The 24372-nt window shown below is 31.2% G+C and overlaps 1 protein-coding gene and 1 pseudogene across 1 annotated transcript; both read right to left on the reverse strand.

Moving 5' to 3' along the window:
- Positions 1 to 1637: 1637 nt before the first annotated feature.
- Positions 1638 to 14600, reverse strand: LOC109129972 (putative LRR receptor-like serine/threonine-protein kinase At1g51810; annotated as a pseudogene).
- Positions 14601 to 22471: 7871 nt separating this feature from the next.
- LOC109129973 (uncharacterized) lies at positions 22472 to 23122 on the reverse strand. The gene has a single exon (XM_019239038.1). It carries the CDS (start codon positions 23120 to 23122, stop codon positions 22472 to 22474), a length of 651 nt encoding a protein of 216 aa, XP_019094583.1.
- Between the last annotated feature and the right edge of the window lie 1250 nt (positions 23123 to 24372).

Consider the following 24372-nt stretch of genomic DNA (forward strand, 5'->3'; position numbering starts at 1 on the left):
ATCCTAACCAAACACACCGGATTCAGACAAGAACTGGTTTACATATCCATTGGATATTAGATGATAACCCGATTCGATCCCATATACGATGGGTATCTGAAAATATCCTATAAATATAATTATATACCCAAAATAGTAATTATATTTATCAAAATTTAGAGTTATATTTGAAAAAATTTAACAAATTATTTTTCTCAATATTTTGGATCGATATCCGAAACCAAAACGAATCCTAAAAAACCAAACTCTGAATCCAAAAAACCAAACCGAATCCGAACCAAAATTTGAAAATACCCGAATGGATATTGAATTTAATATCTAAAATATCCAAAATCCGAAAAATCTAAACTGATATCATAACAACGAGAGATAAGAACAACTATGTATATTATGTTTTAATGAAATTTTAAGGTTTTAAAATTGATCAGCCAATATCAAAGAGGCATTTCATTAAAATTCCTAAAACAGATAGACAATAAAGTTTAAGTGTTTAACATATATTCTTAAAATATACTCCCTCCGTTTAAAAATATAAGATGTTTTAGAAAAGTTTTTATGTTTTCAAGTTTCTATGCAACTTTTAGATTAGTTTAGTATTTTATATTATGCAGTATTGTTTCTGATTGGTTAAACTTGTTAAAGGTAAAAACTTCTTAATCTGCGTGCTTTAGTTAAAACATCCTATATTTTGAAACAGAGAGAGTATAAAATTATAAGGCGTGCTACAAAAAAAAGGTATTAGACAGTTAAAGTTGTTCCAGTTCACCATATATAACCCCTATTTGAAAAATTTCCGAATAGCATCGATTACGCCCCATAAAATCGCAGGTCCATCCTATCCGCTTTGATTAATGACTAATCCACGCCTAGCATCGATTATCCGATTATGTCTGTCTAATTTGATTATAACCCGTCTAATCCGATTACTTCCTAGTTAATTTTGTGTATACTGTTATTTTTGGAACCAAATATAAATCAAATTTATATTTTTTTTTTGTTATTTAGACATTTAAACTAAAAGTGTATGATGTTTTACAATAACTAATCTACAAAATTTTAATAATTTTATATTAAAATTACGTTTTTATGTGTTTACCATAATTTTATAGACAGTACTATAGTTTTATATTTTATTTGATATATTTTTTTAACATAAACAAAATTATACATATATTTAGTACTATATATTTTTATTTTATTGTTAATTTAATAAAATAACTTTTAAACTAGTCTCTGATTAATTCCTGTTTAATCTTCGATTTTCTCGCTAGGCGCTAGGCCCATCCTGACTGACTGACTAGCGCCTAACGATTTTTAAAATAGGGTATATAACCAATTAAACCATTCCACAAATAGGGGATTCCAAATAGAAGCATTATAAATAAATGTGAGAGAAATTTTATGGTAATAATTTTATTGAGTAAGTCGTTTGATGAAAAAATAAGATTTGACATAAGATAGTTGAGATAGTTTAAAATAACATGTTTGAAAATTATTTTAGATTTAAATGGGGTAAAATTTTTTTAAAAGACCGTGTTTGCTCATGTGATCAAGCGTTGGATTCTTTGGTGACAAAAACAAATACGAACAAAGCAGGTGGGGAATCTTATTTTGGGAGAATTCATCATCATCGACCTCTACCAAGCAATAGGGTTCACTTCAGTTCCAAAAGTCATGCTCACTTCCCTGGAACTAATTGAATGCATCTCTTGGCTCTCTCCCCCCCTAGAGCTTTCAGAGGCCAAACACTCTTTGAGTTCAAAAACAACTTGAGACATGGTTGGTCTTATCACTGAAGATGGATTCAGACATGACATTGCGAGTTCAACAACTTTCCAAACAGAACCAGAATCATAGTCTCCATAAAGATTTGAATCTGTAATACTCTTAATGTCTCCTCTCGCAAGCATTATTCCCACCCACTCTGATATATGTCTCTTTTCGCGGTTTTGGTCAATCACGGGTTGGTTTGTGATAATCGCCAATAATACAATTCCAAAACTATACACATCACTTTTCTTTGTCAGCCAATTTGTTCGGTAATATCTGTAACATAGTTCAAGGTTGAAGAGTATTTACATAATCCTTGTTAAAATAAAACAAAATCTAGAAAATATATTTTCATACTTAAGAAGTAATACTTACTCAGGATCGAGGTATCCAATAGTTCCAGCAACAACTGTTGATAGTTTCCCCTTCGGACGAAAATGATCTCGAAAGCCCAAAATCAGCAAGTTTGGTTTGGAAATGTTCATTCAACAATATATTTGTGGTTTTGACATCTCTATGAACCATTAGTGGTTTGCATCCATTGTGCAAGTACTCTAAACCTATGAAAATATATCGTTCTCACAAAGTTTAAATCAGTTAGAGCAAATAAACAAAGAAACAATATGATGAGTATTTGAGAACTCAAGTCAAACCTTGTGCAGACTCGACAACTATCTTTAGTCTAGTTCCCCAATTCAGTATAGAGCCACCGCGTTTTCCTATGTATTTTAGATAAATAATTAATGAGTACTAGATTCTCACATATAATAATAGTAGACAATCGTCAAAATATTCTTATTGTGGTTGGTTTAATGGAAAACTAATGTATGTCGAAAATATATTTATTGTGTGACTTAACCAAACAATAGCCATATAACTTACCAATCAATACCCAAAAAAAGAAAAATACCCAAAAAAGCTAAAATATTCATTGATATTATTATTTTTTACTTATTAAAAAAAATATCCAAAATATTGACAGAAATACTGATTGAACAACTCTTGGTACTATGGATGGACAAATAAAAAAAATAACAAAATTGGTCAATCTACAAACATGTTTGAATCTCAATCATTCGTATTTCTCTTACTTGGAAAGCATTCAAACATGACTATTTTAATCTAGTAATAGTTTTTTTTGAAATATATTTTCTTTAGATTATAATGATGTCAAAAAATTTGTGTTTATCATTAGTTTTCCTCTTTTTTATCATCAGAGCAATCAATAGTAAGAAAAATGAAGAACTTCATTAATTGGCTTGTATAAATTATTTTGAATAATTTTATGCCTAGTAATTTACGTTATTGTGTCATAACCAAGATTCAAAACCTATAGTGTGTTGTAGAGGACAATATATATATTGAGATTTTGAAGTGTTCAACACTTTGGTTTGATATAATTTCACTAACATTTATTGTTACTGAAAACAAAATATATTGTCTTTGTAGTGGGAAAATACTATGTTTACCTGACATATGCTCATCTAAGTCTCCATTGGCCATGTATTCGTAGATGAGAGCCAATTTATCTCCTTCTTCACAATACCCGACAAGGCCTATATACAAAATTCTTGTGATGTACTCTAAGAAGAAGTTCCACCTAATGTACCATGTGATACATGACAAGCTTTGAAATGAGTCTTGAATGTTTCATACACAGTTTTATTATGGGTGCTGGTATATATATCTCAGCTTTGAATTGTTTATATCCTTGAGCTGATTAATGGGAAAGCATTTTAACAGCAACCTGCTATGTACCGTTTACTGAACCATAATATACAATTCCAAATCCTCCTTTGCCAAGGATTTTTTGGAAATTGTTTGTCATGGTTATGACCTCAGAATACGTAAATTTTTTATTCTTTGTCATTATTGTCGGTTCAGATGATCTATCGTCCGAGGGTAGCATACATGATGTTGGAGCTAAAGTTGTGAGGAAAACATTCAAAGAAACTATGTAAGTTTTATGTGTATTCATAATATAATTAGTATTGATAGATGAACATATTGTGCCTACCTTCATCGTTTGATGGGTTTTTCTTTTGAATAATACAAAATATGATTAATGCAAGAATGAGGGCTACCACATAAGCAATTGATGCTACAATTGGGATTGTGATGCTCTTTTTCTGTCGTCCACCCTCTCCATTTTTGTTTACACAAGACTCCAATGTGCAATAATGAAGTTTTGGATTGCCTCCAATGCTTTGGATTGCAAGTGTTGTTAAAAAAATTTAGTTTATCATAGGAAATATGTTAAGATCAAACAAATACAATATACGAATTCTTACTTCAATTTCAACAATTTCTTCTCTAGAAGCTTTTGAGGAACTAAGCCACTAAGATTGTTCCCACTTAAGTTTCTGTGTTAAGATAGACACAAAGATCAAACATAATGCTCTGTTTTATATAGAGGACTAAACTCTCATGGGTAACTTACATGACCACGAGCGATTTCATATCGGCTAGAAATTCAGGAACACCTCCAATCAAGTTGTTATTTGACAAGTCCCTGTGGTTAAGACAAAAAAAATGATTAATCTTAGTAATTTTCTACCCAAAAGAAAGAAAAAAAAAACTAAAAATGGTTATCTACACAGATGTGTGATACTCACAGTTCTTGGAGATTTTTGAGATTTTGAATGGTGAGCATAATAATCCCAGTCAATCCACTTGAAGACAAGTTTCTAGTGATGAAAAAGTAATCAGTATGTTAGATGGTACGAAAGTAAAAATGGAAAACAATTAAATATTTTCCTTACAAGGAAGTGATAATTGGTGGCACAGAAACATCTGAGTTGTTGCAGTTTAAACCATCCCACAGTAATTGTTAGGGGACACATGGATCTCCTTGCCAGTTGATTCTACTCAATCCATAAGTAGATTGAATATTTTTGATAGCAACCACTAGTAATCAATTATAAAGTTAATTAGAATTTTAAGGGTGGACAAGAAAACCAAAATCTGAAAAACCAAACCGAACCGAACCGAAATAAAAGATTTGGTTTGGTTATGGTTAAGTCTAACAATCCGTTTGGTCTTCATTTTAATTAAGCATATAGTTTAGGTTTGGTAGAGTTAAAAACCGTAAAACGAATGGTTTTTTTGGTTTTTTTTATTAATATTTAGGATAATTAGATATAATTAGTTTCTCCAACTTATGAATTTATATTATATAACAATATCAATATTTTTTATCTTTATTATCGGGCTTATAGTTATTGTCATTAGATCATACTAGGACTCAGACCCCTTGCGATGTCGCGGGGGAAGTATTCTTTTAAAAATAATAATTTAAATTTAAAATTTAAAATTATACATTATGAAATTATTTTAATGTAATAGAATAATTGAATACATAAACTGTTAATAAAACATAATCATCAAAATAAAAACTTATAACAAAAAAATATTATGTAGAATAGAATCAACTTTGCAAAACATATTGTTTAAAGTATTATAAATATAAGATAATTTTATGAAGAATTATGGTAAAGAGCTACAATTAAAAAAAATATTATGACAAAGTGATCCTTACTGAAAATATTGAACTAATGGTTATAATGAATAATGTAATTTTTTATTAAATAACTATAATTAAAAATATATTTAATAATGAGTGAAACAGTATCAACAGAAAATTAAAATTAAAAACACAACTCTTAAGAACAAAAAAAAAAATTTAAATATTAAAATAGTTTTTAATAAAAAGTTACGATAAATAGACGCAACTGTAAATTCTATTTTAAGCTTTATTAAATTTTTATATTACTATAATCATTTCTAAAATTTTAGTGAGATGATAGAATAACATTGAATATTAGATACAAAAAAATAAAAAAAATAATATTCAAATTATTTAGATTTAACATCAAATGAAATTTTTTGTTTCAACGAACAATGATTTGTTAGCTATTGATGAAGAGACAAATATATAGAGAGTTCAAAAGATATGACTATTTAAATAGACACACCTATTAGAACGAAAAGTTGTGATGAAAAAATATGAATAAAATATAGTGAAAAGACACAACTCTACAATGAACAAATACAAATGTTTGAGTTTTATAAAAAAACAAATAAAACCAATTTTTTTACAAAGAAGTACTACGAAAAGTTGCAACTGTTGCTCTCATTTATTCAGATTGTTATTATTATTTTTAAATATTAAAATGTTTTTCTAACGGAAAGTTAAGTTAAATATACACAATTGTAAATTCAATATTAAGTTGTATAAATTTTCTCTATTGCTATAATCATTTCTAAAATTTTAGTTAGATTATAGAATATGTTCAATTATCTAGACTCAACATAAAATGGAAAATTTGTTTCAACGAACTTGTTAGTTAGTGATGAAGAGACAAATATAAAGAGAGTTCAAAAAACATGACTATTTAAATAGACATACCTATTAGAACGAAAAGTTGTGATGAAAAAATATAAATAAAATATAGTAAAAAGACACAACTCTACAATGAACAGATACAACTGTTTGAATTAAAAAAATAAATAAAAACTTTTTTTGACAAAAATGTACTATGAAAAATTGCAACTGTTGTGTCTGCACTTGATTATACCTACAAATTTATATAAACTGCTTTTAAATAGAAGACATAATTATTACCATATTCAAAAGTCAAATCCAAAAGTTCATTAAATAATCAATCTAACTCTTGGAAAAAGACTCTATGTATAAAATTAATTAAAAATTGTAAATTAGATTCATCATTCCAAAAATCTTTTGTTAAATCAAGAATTGGAGGAATCATTGAGATTGTTAAAAATCGTTGAGATTGAAATTTTATATTATTTGGTGTCATGGCAAAAAAAATGAAAACAGTTCAGACAGACAAATATATATATATTTCAAAAGATATGAATATTCGAATGAATAGACACAACTCTACAATGAACAGTTGCAACTTTACAAAAAAACCGTTACAATGAACAATCGCAACTTTGTGTAAAACACACAATTTAAATTTTCTACAGATTTTTTTGAAAAATTATCCAAAAAGTATGATTGAAAAAACACAACTTTTGGTGTTATTTATTCGAGATAGATTCATCATTCCAAAAATCTTTTGTTAAATCAATAATTAGAGGAATTTCTTGATTTTTAAAAGAATGAATGCTAGAAAATAATTTAGAAAAATGAAAAACCGTTGAGATTGAAAATTTAGTTGATTTTGTGTCATAGCAAAAAGATAAACACAGTGCAAACAGACAAATATATATAGATTTCAAAAGATATGAATGTTCCAATCAACACAACTTTATAGTGAACAGTTGTAACTTTTCATAAATAACCGTTTTAATGATTCATCACGATTTTTTAGAAAATATCCAAAAGGTACGATTGAAAAAACACAACTGTTGGTCGCATTTATTCGGTTTGTTATTATTATATAGATTAATACTCAACTACAATGAAATAATCAATTTGTAACTACGAAAAGTACGTAAGCGTACCTTCATCTCCATTTGTTTCTAACTGTGAGAAATCAACCACAGTGAAAGCCTCAATAGCGTTAATTAAAGGTGGTAGAGTTGACCTTGACGTTTTCACTAGCTGCAACAAGCACTCCCCTCCATCACATTGCTTTGGTGCTCTACTGTATACGGTTTGCATTTTTAAAAACTTAGGACTATAAGATTCAAGTGTCGCATTTCCATTCATCGCCACATTGAATTCCCTCGTCTCGTTGGCTTGTAGACTTTGAAGCTCTACAAAATGAAGGAATAAGTAAAACTGCAAAGTTGGAGGCTTTAAGGTCCAAGGAATTTCCATCGTCGTCGTGCTGGTGTCAATAGGTGTTACAGCTGTTCTCATTACGCGTTGTGGTAGATCATAATCATTAGAAGTGTTTATCTGTAAATTTGTAGTCAAAATCTTCCACTCCTTTTCAATGTAAATTTGTAGTCAAAATCTTCCACTCCTTTTCAGGTGGGATTTGGGGCCACCTACGATCGTAGACATCATCCGGGTACCTGGTGCACACATACCAATAAAAACATCTTATATAATATAAGAAGGTTTTTCTTAACTTAACATAACAAGATGACATTTGGCAGCGTATATTTTCGACACATGTCCTCACTTCTCAATTATTAAATATTTTTAATTTATTTCTCTCAAAATTACATACATTATTTTTTATATTCACTAAATTTAAATAATATTCCTGTACTTAAAAATATATTAGCATTTATGCAATGTCCTTTTAGTAATTATATATAGATATCATTTATCAATATTTTATATAATTACCATAACATTATAATTTTACATAGGTATCATTTATCAATATTTTATATAATCACCATAACATTATAGTTTTGCAAATAAGAATCATTAAATATTAATATTACAATTTTGGACAAAATAAATTTCCGATAATTAAAGTTTTAAATATTAATATCAAAATTTTGGAAAAATATAGTGTGATGGTTATTAAACTCTTTACTAATTTCAAGCTATAAAAATATGATAATATTATAATAATTATTTGTTATCCAAAAATTATAATATTTGTTTCACAGTTTTTGTGCCTAAAGATCAACTCAATTTATTCTAAAATATTTTCAAGACATAAAACAATAAGATAATTTATTTTTCTTTAATAGTAATCACTAACAGAATTTATTGCATATTAATTCCTTAAAATGTAACTCCCATGATATTTGAAATTTTTTTAAAAAAAATCTTTCATCATATGAATGCACTTTAATGTATTAATTGCAATACAATTTGTGTTTTACAAAAAAAAAAAAAACCTATGGTATATTTATTCTTTGAAATGTAATCATAACTCCCATGATGTTTTACCAAAAAAAAAACTGAATTACCTCTCATACTACTACAAATTTATCTATAAATAGCTAGACAAAGTCTTCATCAAACATCATATTCTACCTCTCACATAATTTTCTAAATTTTGTAATATTAAACTTTTTCCATTATGAGACATTTGCAGGTTTTGAAATAAATAATTTGAGTTTTTGGAGCATATATATAGAAGTGAACATGTGAAATGTGGTTATTCATTAGAAAGAGTTAGATGAAGAAGGTCTTAGGCACATAACACATTTTCACTTGTAAATGTTGGTAAATGCTGTTTTGAATGCCTATTTTTTATATCAATATTGTAATTTGTTTTTCTTTTGATCCATTTGATAAAATTTTTAATATATCAACATTTTAGTTTCAGATCATAATTCATAAACCCTAATAGATATTATATCTTACTCACAATACTTATGCTACTTATTACCCATGCTATATATATTTTATACAAGTGTGTTTGTATGTATTACCCATGAAAATGAGTTTAAATAAATATTAACTATTTCGAATACTATTACTTTAAATGTGTTCCCTAACGTTGGAACTGTGTTTGTATGTACTCCCTCTGTTTCATAAAGAATGTCATTTTGACACCGTTTTTTTGTTACAAAAAAGTGTCATTTTATATTTTCAATGCAGTTTTTATCATTAAATCTGACATTTGGCATTCTACATAATTGACATGTGTCTATTCATCCTTATTTTAATTATAATTTTGAATATAATCCAATTTCATTAAAAATAATAATAATTTAAAATTATTATATTCAGTTTCCTATAATTTGCATTAAATTTTGTGTATAGGTTACAAATGGCTATTACAAAAATTTTTAAAACATCTTAACTGTCTCTTAACCACAAATATATACATTAAATATTACTTTTTAACAAATTTTAAATTGTATTTAAGGTTAACAAACAAAACAGTCAAAATTATTGTCATGCATTAAAATGTTGACTTCATATTTGTTCATATTTGTTTTTTTTCATATTTTAAACAAAACAAAATATTTCCAATTGAACTATAAATAAAACACATTTTGTCATATACATTTCACTCACAATTTAATATGAAAGTGAAAAATAAATTCAATTAAACCACAACTAAAACACACTCAATCATATAAATTTAACTCACACTTTAAAATAAAACTGAAAAAATTATTTCCAATTAAACCACAAATAAAATCCATTTAATCATATAAATGTAACTTACACTTTAATATAAAGCTAAGATAAAAAAAATATTATTTATTGTCTCTATTGTCCCTAAAACAAATATTCTCAAAAATATAATGATGGCACTGGCCAATGCATGTCAAATATGGAAACCTTAAAACCCAAAATGAAGAAGAAGAAGAAGAAAGCCAACCTTGTGTTTTCTAAAAAAAAATTCTATCTATTTCCTATTACATCTATAGTTTAATTATCATCACTTATAAGAAAAACAATATTATTTATAATAAAATAAATTATTTCTTACAATCGGTCTCTAATTTTACGAGATTGTGAACTTTTTGATCCGGTATGTTGTCAAAGCGCTGAGGTGATGAATGTGAATCGGAATTTACAACCTCCTAATATAACAGAAATCGTTTATACCACATAACATAACAGTAATGCTTTCTTCTAGCATGACTAGAAAATCATATATAACATATATCTTTTATACCACATAACATGACACCAATGCTTTTTTCTAGCATGGCTAGAAAATCATCAACACAAATATTTTAGACCACTTATTCACAACACACATACCAAAGCAAATATTTTAGACCACTAAGGTCACTTCTCCCACTAACAATCAAAAAGTGCTCTCTCAACACATTAGATAAACAATGTATACGTCTAATAGTTAGTTTTTTATAGTTGTATTTAATAGTTTGTTATAAGGCTATAGTTTAGGCACATTATAAATTTTTAATAAAATAACAAATTTATGTAATACATAACAAAACAAATAATTTTATGTATATTCAGATTTATTGAAAACACGATTAAAAAAATAAATAAATAAATCAAGCAAAAACAAAAAAAAAACCAAACCCGTCCGACGGGCGGGCCTCTCCCTAGTATATATATATATATATATATATCTTATAATATACTCAAAGATCATACATATATACATATATACTCTGGAATTTGATGTTTACCTTTTTCATAATGGGGTGTAAATGGTTTCCTAAAACATCTACCTATCAATAAATTTGTTACACTAAAAATTTAAAGAAACAAAATGACACTTGTCAAAGAAGAGAGCATCAAATGACAATGTTTTGGAGCTTGCCAAAACAAAATTTAACTTAATATTAAATAATATAGTAATGTTTCTTTCAACTCTTACTCTAAGAATCTAACGCCCATCATCATTATATATTAAAATGCTTTTAAAATCAAATACACTTACAATTATTTATTTTCTTTTATAAATGTTTTAAAATGATTGCATAAATCATCAAAAGATGAACAATAGTAAAAATAATTTACATTTTTGGAAAAATTATTCAAGACTTAGTAAGATAATAATCTTCTAAAGTTAGAAACTTCCCAAAAACGGATGATCCGAACAACGATACTATTGTTACCAGTGTTTTGTTGTTCGTTGGAAAATGAATCGAGGATAGAATAGAAAGTAAATGTTTTAGTTTTCACAATAATCTGAAAGAGGATGTGTTTGTATGGTAATTGTTTTTTTTTTAAAAACCAAATTTTACAGAATGTTTGAGCCTTTAAGAGAGAGAAGGGATTGAGATCAAATATTATGATCATAAATTCGCAAGTGTTTCAAAATAATAAGTTAAAAATGAGAAGTAATATAAACAAAAATGAAAATTGAAGAAAATAGTGGGTAGATATAAGGCAATGCATAAAATGATGGTATTATTTCAAATCAAAACATAACTAATTATGTTCATAATTTATTCTGAAATTCCTAATATGAAAACTTATAAATTTTATGTAATTCAAAAATACCATGACGTTTGAAATAATAACTGTAAACCAAACAAAATAATTATAGAATTAGATTAAAACATCTCACAATCTTACATAATTTTCTAGAAACTAAGCTCAAAATTTTAATTTTATATAAATAATTATTTAAAAGTTAAACTAATTTACTTAAATAATAACATCCCACCATCTTACTTAAATTTGATTCCGTTTGTGCCTGTGAAAATTATATAAGATTAAAAGTTTGAAACATAGAAATTTAACCCAAGAATTCAAACCTGTAAAGATATTATATTTCATATACATCTAGACCCACCATTTATCAGTTTGTGGTTTCATCCTAGGAACAATTTGATTATAGGTTATTTTGACAGTTTGTGGTTTCATTTTTTCATCTGGTTAATTCATTTTTATCCCTACTATTTCAGCTTATTAATTAGAAAGAGAAATTGTTTTAGTGTATTTATAAAGGGTAAAATAGAAATTTATATAATTTTCTTAATTTGTGTACATTGTGTCAAAATGACACTTTTTATGAAACAGATGGAGTATTTATTAACTTTCTTTCTGATAACCATTTCCACGGTCCTTAATTTTATTTATAGGTTATGATTTCTGATGAGAAAGGTTTTGCGATGGTATAGGGTTTATGGTCGAGGAAGATTTGGACGTCTAGGTGATATATATCTCATGATATGGGTTTCCAAAGCCATGTGATTCTTCCAAATTCAGTTTTTATTTTCTAACACAATTTAGTCTTAATTATTTTCTTAAAATATAATTAACATCTAATTTATTTTCATAACATTATTGTTTGGGTTATACTATGTATGCACTTATTTTCTCTTCTCATATGTTCCATTATTTTTCCTAGCTATGATCGATTGTTGATGATGTGATGATAATGCTTACCCGCAAGCAGAGCAAGGCAATGGGATTTGACCATGTGTGCAAGTTTCATCAATACACATTTAACAAGACTCACCTCTACCACATGTTTATCAAGTCAAAAGATCTAAAGATAACCCTAAGCTAATCCCAATTGCATTCTAGAGAAAGAGACAGAGGAACAGAGAGAGAAAAACAATGTCTTGGAGAAGTAGGAAGATTTGAGTTATCTCTTCTTCCATCCATCACATAATTTTAGAAATAAAAACATATAAGAAAAAAAAAATCTGGTGAACAATTATTCTAGGTTCTCTTAGGTTATGCAGTTAACACTAAAAAAAGTAACTTGATAATACGATGGTATGTTTTTACTCTTTTTTGTTGGTCATTTTGAGTATAATAAAATATATATATATATATATATATATATATATATATATATATATATATATATATATTTATACAGAAAAGTATAACACAAAAAAGGAAATTTTTATTTTGATATAATAATATATCAATATATATTAATAACATTTTTTTACTCAATTCTAAACTAAAATTCAGTTTGCATTTAGTATGTTCAATAGATATAAAGTACGAGATAAAAATATAGAAATATCTAACAGAGAAATTTTTTTTCATATGCAATTAATCAAGAAACACATAAAATTCTACTTCTACAACACAAATGCATTTGAAGTCATTTGTTATTTCATTAAGATTAAAATATTTTATTGTTAAAACATTCAAATTATAATAATAAAACTTTTAAGCATGTGTGAAGCATGATGGTAATATATAAATATCAAAATTATTTATGCTACCTTTAGTTACCTAATTAATGAAATTAATGACGTAGAAAATAAAGGAAGAGCATGAGTTTTGGCTCAACAAGAGCTTATTCGAGAAATTCAAGCTACTGTCTTGCCCTTTTTGGAGGTGTTTGGTTTTAGAAGATATTGATGTTTTATAGATTATGTTAAAAGCGGACAAACTAACACATAATGTATATGCTCAGCCGCATTTTATTTTATACGTAATCAATGTTCTTTTTTCCAACGTAGAAAATGTTTGTAAGTCTTGATTGTGCATCAAAACTTGAAGAGCTCTATATATTATGGGATACAGACAAAATAGTTTAAAATAACCTTTCATATTAACAAAAAATTTCAGTTTAATGCTTAACTAATCAATAGTCATTCATTTTAAGTGACTGATAATACTTATTTAAAAACCAAACAAATAACAAACATAAGATAATTTATCGAAACACAAAATATAAAATTTTAAATATTTTAAAAAATCTAAAATATGTTAAAATTATTATAAAGTTATCTCGCGCATCGTGCGAGTCTACTTCTAGTTACTAAATAGAGTATGTTTGTCTAGTTTAGAGCAAATTTTTGTCATGATTAAGTATCTATTCTTACTCTATAGCCATCTAAATTGCTAAAATAAGCCCGGAACAAATAATTGAGTGAGCCGCTCTCGGTGGGGTATATATCGTCCGCCAATGGTCGTAGTTCCAATGCACTTATCAAAGGTATAGTTGTTCCTATCTTAACAAGACAAACTTGCAATGAGTTTGATGTCGATGCGTGGATGATATCCTTGATAGTGTCATTAGTCCTCACTGTTATCCACATATCTGGGCCGATGTAAAGATCAAAATCCGGGATGACATTTAGACCATCATAGTTTCCATATACAAAGGAAGCCTTGACAATATACTTTGTACCCCGTGTGACATTCACATTGTAGCAATTTCGTACTCCATCAGGAAAGTATCTGAGCGTCCACTCGGGTTTATTGTATAACGACTCGAGTTCCTTGGCGATTCTACCATTTTTCCCGCTTTGGACAAACCGTCATCTGATGTATATGTTAAACCGGTAGAGGATTCTTTATAAGGCGAGCTTTGAATGGACAAACCACAATCCAAGTTGATGAACCCTATAATAAGACATTTACGAGACAAATTAAATAAATAAACTTAGAAAATCAAGACAAATATCTGTGTAATGAACATATATATAGAATAAAAACATTAAATGGGTAAGGTACCTATTGGATCCTGAGCTTGAACAAGATGTAGTATAAGGACAAATATTACAAAGATTACACAATGTCTCTCCATTTTTTCTATTTGACTTTCCAAAATGAGATTTCGACATTTAACAAACAGAGATGAGACTTCACTTTATGATATAATGGATATAAAGGATATTATATGAGCCACTTCTCAATTGGGCATTTAAAAACAAATTCATTCATTGATGAGTTATTAAATATAATAATTGTCATGCTGCAACCAGATAAAGGCAAAGAGCAAGATGTGAGAAAATTAATCTTAAAAGATGACACAAAGTAGTTGTGTTCGAAGATGACTATTGACTTCATTGAATGATTCTGTTCCAGCTACTTCTTCTTCCTAAAGCCCTCACGTATATATTTCTACGCCTACACGTTGTAATTGCTTCCAGGATTGAAGTAAACCCAAAACTAGGGTGGAGATCTCCTTTAACCAAACCAAACCTAACTAAAGTTGATCAAATGTTATCAGTCGTGAAGCCAAATCGGAAAAATAAGTTTTTTGATGATCAAAACCGAAACAATAAAATACAGTAAAACCTATACAAATTAATGAACATGGTAAACTAATAAATATTACTAGTCCCAAATTAGGGGTAATATAAATATAGATGATATCAATACTGTATCAAAAAATTATATTTATATAAATTTATGCATACATTGATACATAGATATAAGATAATGTACTACAGTTTGATTCTAGTTTTTTTTTTTTTTTTTTTTTTTTACTTAAACTGAAATCTCGTTAGATTACTCCTCTCTAATTTTACTTATTCCATAAAAAATTCTTAGTTTTTGTCTTCTTGACATCCAAAATTTGTAAAAAGTATTAGATACAATAATTGATTATTTACGCGTATTTATTTCAAATATATCGCAATGTCCTCATCAACTTCACTATCAACATTAAAGATAGTCCAAGTATGCTAAATTTATAAGAAGACGTGAACACTTAATAAGGGTTTTCTATGCATTTCTGATTTTACAAAAACATTTGCCAGCCATGTTGCCTTTTAATTTTTTTTTTTTTGTAGAGTAAGCCTGATCTCGCAAATATTGCAAAGTTTAAGGTTTTCTAAACATTTGTTTCAAAATATTAAATATTAAGCCTGACCTACCTACAGTTTCAATATAAATTTAGTGTACAGCGCGTAAGGTGATTTAAAATTGTTGAAAGGTCAACGACATGTGGATATTGGTTTTCAGAGTTTACAACTTTCAAACGTACTAGACTCAGCCTGCCATGATTTTTTTTTTCCACAATGGGTTGTTTTGCTCGCTTTTTAAAAATCCTCGCCTAATACCGATTATAACGCGTAAAATCGCTAGACCCATTTTCTATACATCAATTAGTGACTAATTCCCACTTAACATTGATTATCTAATTATATCTGTCTAATTTGATTATAACTCGTCTAACCTAATTATTTTCCGCTTACTTTTTTCTATACCGGTTATTTTTTACGCCAATGAATTATTATATTTGTTATTTTGACATTTAAATTAAGAGTCTGTGATTTTTTACAATAACTAATGTACAAACTTATAATGAAAATCATAAAATTTTGTTTTAAAATTATGTTTTAATGTATTTACCATATTTTTAAAGACAATACTATAGTTTTATATTTTACTAAATAAGGACCCGTCCGATGTGTGGATTTAAAGTTTTGCAAATAAAACTAAATTTAATAAAAAATATTAAAATTTATTGTATATTATATATATATATTCTTTTTGGTATAATACTCTAATTTATATCCATATACAAATCTTTTATGTATGTTACCAGTAAAAGTGTATTTTTTACACCTACGTATATTGTATGTTACAAATATATTATTTCCCACCACCTATAAAATGTCTATATGAACAAATTAAGCTAACTATTATATGTCTCTTTACTTTCACTTTTGCATAGTTTCTTTAATCACTAAAATTGTTGGCTCAAAAAACATTTCGAATAAAAAATAAATTACATCACAATAGTGTAGAGAACATTGGTTTTGCCCTCCTCCCTTATGGAGAGAACATTGCGTCCAACCTCATCCATCATGGAGGGAACCTTGGCTGTATTAGAATTAATAATTTAGAATTAATAACTTAAAATTAAAATAAATAAATAATGTTATAATTTCGAATTTTATGAATTATATATATAATCTCCTTAAAATTATTTTTAAAAAATTACATAATTATCTTTTTACATTATTAATATTGTTTAAAACAATTTTTTTTGTTTTTTTTGTCGTAATCTTAAATCACCTAGTAAATATTAACTTTTATACATGTCAAAATCTCAGATTAATAATTTGACACGTATCATGATCTGGTGAGTTAGTAACTTTTGAAACCATACTTTATATAATAAGATTTGATGTTTTCTTTTAACATTAATATAATAATACATATATTTAGTATTATATATTTTTATTTTATGATTAATTTAATAAGATAATCCTAAAACTAGTCCCCAATTAATTCTTGTTTAATCTCCGATTTTCTCGCTAACCGTGAGACCAACCTCGATCACCTGACTAACGCCTACTTAACATAAAATTTCACATTTATGCAAAAAAAAAAGAATAGTTTAAAAAAAAGTCGTGGACACACTTGGCTTCGGTGTTCCGAGAAGGATATTTGTGCGCACCACAACCTTCTACTGTATAATTCATCTCTAGTTGTTGACTTTGATTTTATTTCCACTCAACTTGAAATTTGAGAACTGAAACAGTGGCTCATTATTTATACTATAAATGCTGGTTCTGGCTGTCATCGAAATTTTGAAACCCGCCACACACAAAACATTAGGAAACTCTGTATAGCAATGTTCTAAAGTTGGTGACTTTTAGTAGACTATTTGTATGGCTCAATGCCTCAATCCCATATTTTTAAGGAGAAAAATACTACCTTTCAATTCAGGTAAAGTAATATTTTATATTTACATGTGTATGTGTAATAATGTTGTATATGCAATTGATTAAGTGGTTTTCCCTAGATACAAAAAACAGACTCTTTTGCTTCTCTGTCTTATTCAACCTCTCTGTTGGAAGCAGAGTCTCTTTCATCTGTTTTCCTCAGTCACTTTGTTGTGTTTTTGACATCTCTATGAACCTTTGGTGGTTTGCATCCATTATGCAAGTACTAAAGTGCTACGCTACAACAATATTTTTAATTAGTAACATTCCTTCCAAGACCATAGTAAAACCAACAACAGAATATTAGATTTGTCTAACTACATATTAATGGTGTTGGTTCAGAGAGTTTCTTGGCAAAATAAAAAAATTGAACTCATGTCAGTCCATATATCGTTTATTAAGGAAAAGTAAAGTCAAAGCTCAAGTTATTCCGTTTGGAGCTTTTAGGCCAGATTTGAACGTACATTAGTTTTGGTTGGGAACTTGGGATTATTTGGAACATGGAGAAAAATAAACTCATAATTGTCAATCACAGTCCATAGTTTACAAACAAACTCGATGAATTTATTGGGGATACACAAACTTTCAGATGGTTTTGTAACATAATAATGGGTAAACAAAAATGAAAAGAAGGTTGAAGAAGAGAGAAAAGGGTAAACATGGAGAAGCAGAAGAAGAAAAGGCTCGTGAACTGACAAAATGATGATATTTTTGGGTTTAATTGCTTTTATAACATCAGTGCATTTCTGAATACCGAACCGGTCAGAACCGATGACCGAATGAAATTATTTGGGTGTCCGGTCGGTTACTGAAGGAAAACTGAATACAAACCAAGTTGACTAAATTTCGTTTCGGTCCGGTTATGTCAATTCGGTTCGGAATAAACGCCTATAGGCTATTGAAAAGCTCTCTAGAAAAAGTTAGAATAACAGAAAGTCTGTTGCTATTACGTTATTTAAACCCTTACCAAAATATGTATTCAGTTCAAATAATCAATAATTTGATTAATTCTGTATAATTCAGAAAAATTAGACAAACAAACTTCTGCATATTTGAACAGATTTTAGAAGATTTATCTACAGACTTCAGTAGATTTGTCTACAGACTTATACAGAATTAATCAAATTTTGTTGCATTTCTGAGCATAATTTCAGGTTTGGTTTCTCACTCTCTCTCTCTTTTTAATTTGTTTATCAGCGAAAAACACAAGAAACAGTTTCTTTATTTTTGTAGAAAACTACATTTTATTAACTTGGATTACTTTTTTCTTACACAACACACAAACATACATATAGCGCTTCTCACACACACTTGCACCCAGATGCTTGATGTGTCTGTATTTTATATGGTTTTAACCATAGTTTTTGCATTTGTTTTGAGTCTTTTATTGAGTCAAAGTGTGTGTTTTAGAGTCTTTTTAGTTTTTTGTGAGTCTGTACTTGTTCTAGGTATATTAGAAGGAAATTGAATGTTTTGGGGATAAAAACATGCATCTGAAGCCATTTTGGCGAAGACCGATCATACTAGCTAGCAGATGGAGCAAACACAGAAAAAGCATCCAGGATCGACTGATCCTTATTCGAGATCGACTAGTCCCGTGCTCGAAGCAAGTTTTCCTTTTTCGTTTTAAACCAACTTTTAAGGTTTTTTTTTAGTATTTAAGCTCGAGGCTCGAGCTCTAGAGACATAACTTTTATACTACGCAGCCTTTGAGTACTTGTAAAATTTGGGAGAAGATCTCTAATCCTCTTTAACACTTTGGAGAAAATTTCTGAACCCTTTATCTTTTCTTTTGCAGTTCAATTATGCTTTCTTCATCTTTGATTTTCTGTTTCTGTTTCTCTATGGCTAGGTAGTTTCTCAGTTATGTTTCGGGTTTCAAAAGAGGTTTATGATTCTCTAACGTAGGTTTGCTAGATTTGGGATTGATCTACTTGTTCTTCATCTATTGTTGTTCATAAAGCTTAAGCTAGATTGATCACTTAGGTTAAGATCTTAGATTTAATTCATCGGGGCACCAAAAGTGTTGTTGAGTTGCTGGAAAAAAACATAGGCGAGGAAGGTGATCCTTAGCCAACGAGAGTTGAAGTTAAGGCACTTTGTGAACTTATCAAACTTAAACTTTTAATGCTTGCTTTGTTTGCTAAATTTTAACGAGAGTTTAGGGTCTAGTAAATTGATTGCATAGATAGTTAACGCTGCGAGAGTATGTTAGCTTTACAACCGTGATTTGAGTTCTAGAATGGTGTTTAATGCATCCCTATCTAATCACCTAAATTTGTGGTTATATCCCCTAATGATTTCCTGCGCCCAATATTCTTCTTTCAATTTAAAACACTTATTTACTTTCTGTTTTTGATAGTTACTTGATTCACAAACTTCTTCTTTTGTCTTAGCTATATTTGATCTTCATAAATTCATAGGACAATTGTTTTGTCTCTGAGGATTCAATCCTAAAGTGTTACAAAGATACTACTAGATCATGGTTGAGTACACATTAGATTTTAGTTGACCTTTGATCAATGCTTATCAGTTATCACAATACATCTAGATCATAGACTCTCTTTCTTACATAACCAACCTTAACAACTACAACAATTATTACACTTAGTCGTTAGCTATGCTTTAGACTAACAACAACTCAATTCACTTAGTCTAACGTAACTAGACCTAAAACAAACTTATTATTTCATTAGTTCCATATATAGTTGGGTCTTCCTAAACTAATATCAATCATCCAAACAAACTATAATCACAATCCTAACTAAAGAAAAACTATGTCAGGTCTGTATATGTTAAGTGATATTTTTAACTGTTTTTATAATCATTTTGATATTACTTTTTGAATATTTTCGTCGAGAACTTGTTCTTTTTGGTCATTTTCTATATATTTAGGTTTTTGGACCATTTAGAGCAAAATGAAGTTTTGAAAGAGAAATGGAGCAAAATACGTCTAAAGAACGTGAAAAAACCGACCAGTCGGTATAACTATTGCACTGGTCGACATGAGATATGTAAAGTTTCCATTTGTCTTAGCTTTGAGTGTCATCTATCTTGTACTATAAATGATGGAAGCGCCAAACGGCTAAACGACTCGGACGGAGGTCGGAGTGGTGGGACATTCAGGAAAACGGTAACTTTCCTCAGACCAAGCGAAGTGGGATGAAAGTAGAAAGAGGATGGACGATGGAAATGAGATTTTTGGGCAAACGAACGAGTAGAAAGCTGATTCGAGCGGTGGTGGTATAATAGCAGATGGTCGATCAGGTGAACGCGGTAGCGGATGGAACGATCGGTGGAAACGGATGGCGGCTAGCGAACCAAGTAAGAAACTCGACCTTTGTTCACTAGAAAAAGATGAAGTCGAAGTGGAACACTAACGTTCGGAACGAACGCCGTGAGAAAGAGTTGGTATGGGTTGAACCGGCGGTGTGCATGAGTGATGGGGAACGTCATACGCCGACTATAAGAGCGATCCTAAATCGATTCTTCTAGGGTTTCCTTCAAGCTTAGTCCCGGACTAAGTTGCGAGAAAGAGAAAGTTGAGACAAGAAACAAAGATTCACTCTTTGGAAAAATTATAATTTCATTCACGTCTAAAAAGTTCAAGCTAGTGGCAAAGAGAACTAAAATAGTGTAAGGGTTTAGAGGGAACTAGGGATACGTGGACTCGCTATGCTCCGCACACGTTTGCCCTTGACACGTTACCATAGATGGTGAACACGTCGCCCTTTAAGTGGTTTAAACAAGACCACACACGTCACACTATTCCAACTTTTAAAAGGGAAGAGTCTTGAAAAGTTCAAAACGCATAGATTTAAGAAAAGACAAAATAGGCCACATGGTTAGGTTGGACGCGGGAACCACGTCATGGACTAAAACGCGGTGTTTTGCGTTAGGACTTGTCGCCTCGTTAAAACCTTCTCCGGTAAACCTCATGGGACAAAGCAGAAGTAAGGAAAAAGAGTACGAGTCATGATCCTAACGTCTTTGGCGCCTTCATCCTTGGGTAAGGACAAAGGCCGTACGAACGGTCACGCCACTGGCTGCCTTGGCCGAGTTGTTCTCTTGATCTTCTAGGACAAAGGCTTGGACAAAGTGGTTGATCTTGTGTTTTGAAGTCCTAGATGAGCTCTTGGTACGAGTGGTTGCACCGGGAATGATCCTAGGTACGTTGGCTCCAAGTTGTCCCGCGGGTGGTACGAGTGTTCCGATGGTGTCCGGATTCGGTGCGAGCGTTCTTGGCCAAGTGTCTGATCCGGTGCTCACATCATTACCTCCCCCTTGCGAAGGTTTTGTCCCCAAAACATCTTCGTCATCACCTACATCAAACAGAACAAGATAATCAACATTAAAGGATGTCGACGTATTGTACTCATCGGGAAGTTCAAGGCGGTAGGCGTTGTTGTTATTCTTCTCAATGATCTAGAATGGTTTGTCGCCTCGCGGGCTGAGTTTATCCTTCCATTTTTGTGCAAACCGCTCTGGCCTTAAGTGTAACCACACGCAGTCGCCAGGTTGGAAGAGCATTGGCTTGCGTCCTCTGTTGGCATAGCATGCGTATTGCTCGTTCCTCCTCTCAATATTGGCTCGGACCTCTTCATGCAAATCCTTGACCAATTCTGCTTTGGTTGCTCCGTCTTGGCTTTCAATCTCATCCGGCGGTAATGGTAGCCAATCCATCGAGATTAGGGGCTTAAAACCGTATGCGACCTCGAATGGAGACTTCTTAGTGGCCGAGTGAACCGCTTGGTTGTAGACGAACTCGATAAGAGGAATGAAATCTAACCAAGTCCTTTGTTGCTTGCAATGGCCGTACGGAGTAAGGCGCCGAGGGTCCGGTTGATGACCTCGGTCTGTCCATCGGTTTGACGATACGCGGCGGTGGAGTAGAGCAGCTTCGTCTCAAGCTTCTTCCACAAGGTACGCCATAAGTGACCAAGGAATTTTGGTTCTTGGTCTGAGATGATCGTTCGGAGAAGGCTGTGAAGGCGTCCTACGTGACTAAAGAACAGATCGGCAATGTGCACTGCGTCGTGGCTCTTGTGGCATGGAATGAAGTGTGCCATTTTTGAAAAGCATTTGACCACAACCAGGATGGTGTCCTTCCGATGTATGGGTGGCAATCGAAAGACAAAGTCCATGGACATATCGACCCACGGACCCGTTGAAAGAAATGTTCTTGTAGTATGGCCAAAGTTTTTGCCACGCCAAAATGTCCGGTCAGGCCTCCACTATGCGCTTCTCGGATCAATAGGTCGCGGATGGAGCCGGTTGGGATGCAAAGACGCCGACCTCTGAATAAGTAGCCCTCATACACATAGAACTCTGCATAGATGCCATTTCCAAAGTTCTTGTAACACTCCCCAAACTCAACATCATCCGCGTATACATCCTTGATGCTTTCAAATCCCAAAACTTTGGCGTCCATGGTGGTGATCAAGGCATGTCTTCGGGACAGGGCATCGGCCACAACATTCTCCTTTCCCTTCTTATACTTGATGATGTATGGGAAGGATTCGATGAACTCCAGCCATTTGGCATGCCTCCTTTTGAGATTGGTTTGGCCGCGCAAGTGTTTCAAAGTCTCATGATTCGTATGGATCACACACTCCCGAGCCAGTAAGTAGTGCTGCCAAGTCTCCATGGCACGGACCAGTGCATACAGTTCCTTGTCGTAAGTGGGATAGTTAAGGGTAGCGCCGCTGAGCTTCTCGTTGAAATAGGCCACCGGTTTTACCGCCTTGTGTGAGGACCGCACCAATGCCAACGTCGGATGCGTCGCATTCTACTTCAAAGGTTTGTTGAAGTCGGGCAGGACAAGGAGAGGTTCTTAACTAAGGAGTCTCTTGAGCTCCTTGAAGGCTCGTTCCCGATCATCTCCCCACTTGAACTCCTAGTTCTTCTTGATCACCGCGGTAAGAGGGGCTGCGACCGTGCTAAAGTTTTTCACGAACCGTCGGTAGAAACTGGCCAACCCATGGAACGATCGAACTAGGGAGATGCTAGTTTGTGTGGGCCATTCCTCTATGGCTTGGATCTTCTCGCCGTCCACCTTAATATTGAGAAAGAGAACGTCGAGTGTGATCGGTCTTGTCCGTACAACTGTCCATACAGTTATGAGTTGGACCGTCCGTACAAGTCCATGAGTCCGATCACCAAGACTTGAATAAGAGGCAAAGTTTCTCCTCTACAAAGGCCCATGAGAAGAGAAGGATCGAGAAGACATCTTGTAGCCGTTGGAGTCACATGTTTCCTTAAGCGAAACCCGGAGATGTCACTATCACCATAGGGAATCGTCCTCGCTCTCTCTTTGTGTCGTTATCAAGCTTGTAAAGGGTGTAACCCTAGTATTATTTTCTATTTAAGGCTTCTAGCTGACATTGTAAAACAACAATTCTAATAGAATCTCTTTTCTTCATTCTCTTTGTCCAACCTTATCTCTTCCCTACTCTCTCAACAACGATTTACTTTTACCATACTAAACTCACAATTCTTCACTCTTGTTCCGCTTAAACTAACATGGTATCAGAGCAAGTTTTTCGATTCTCCACTCTCTCCTTACTCTGTTCTTTTACTCTCTAGAAAACTATATTCTCTCTCTCGCCATGGAAGCAACAAAGCCGATAGTTACTCCGGTGGTCCTCAAAGGCGCTAACTATCTCTTGTGGAAAAGAATAACGAAGACCGCTTTTAGTGGCCGGGGACTCTAGATTCATGTTGAAACAAACCAACTCCCTAAGAAAGCCAACAAAGAAGACGGCAAAGAAGAAAAGGAAGAAGACAAGGAGGCTGATCTCGAAAAGGAAATCAAATGGTTCCAAGAAGATCAGACCGTGCTTGCTATCCTCCAAAACTCGCTAGACGCGCCCATCTTAAAAGCCTACTCGTATTGTG

Source organism: Camelina sativa, chromosome 17, assembly GCF_030686135.1.
Source record: "Camelina sativa cultivar CO46 ecotype springtype chromosome 17, ASM3068613v1".
In the NCBI taxonomy this organism is placed as follows: domain Eukaryota; kingdom Viridiplantae; phylum Streptophyta; class Magnoliopsida; order Brassicales; family Brassicaceae; genus Camelina; species Camelina sativa.

What these genes read in the sequence shown, in the direction of transcription:
- LOC109129973 (XM_019239038.1), bottom strand. Translation starts at nt 23,122, where the DNA reads ATGGAGACTTGGCAGCACTACTTACTGGCTCGGGAGTGTGTGATCCAT.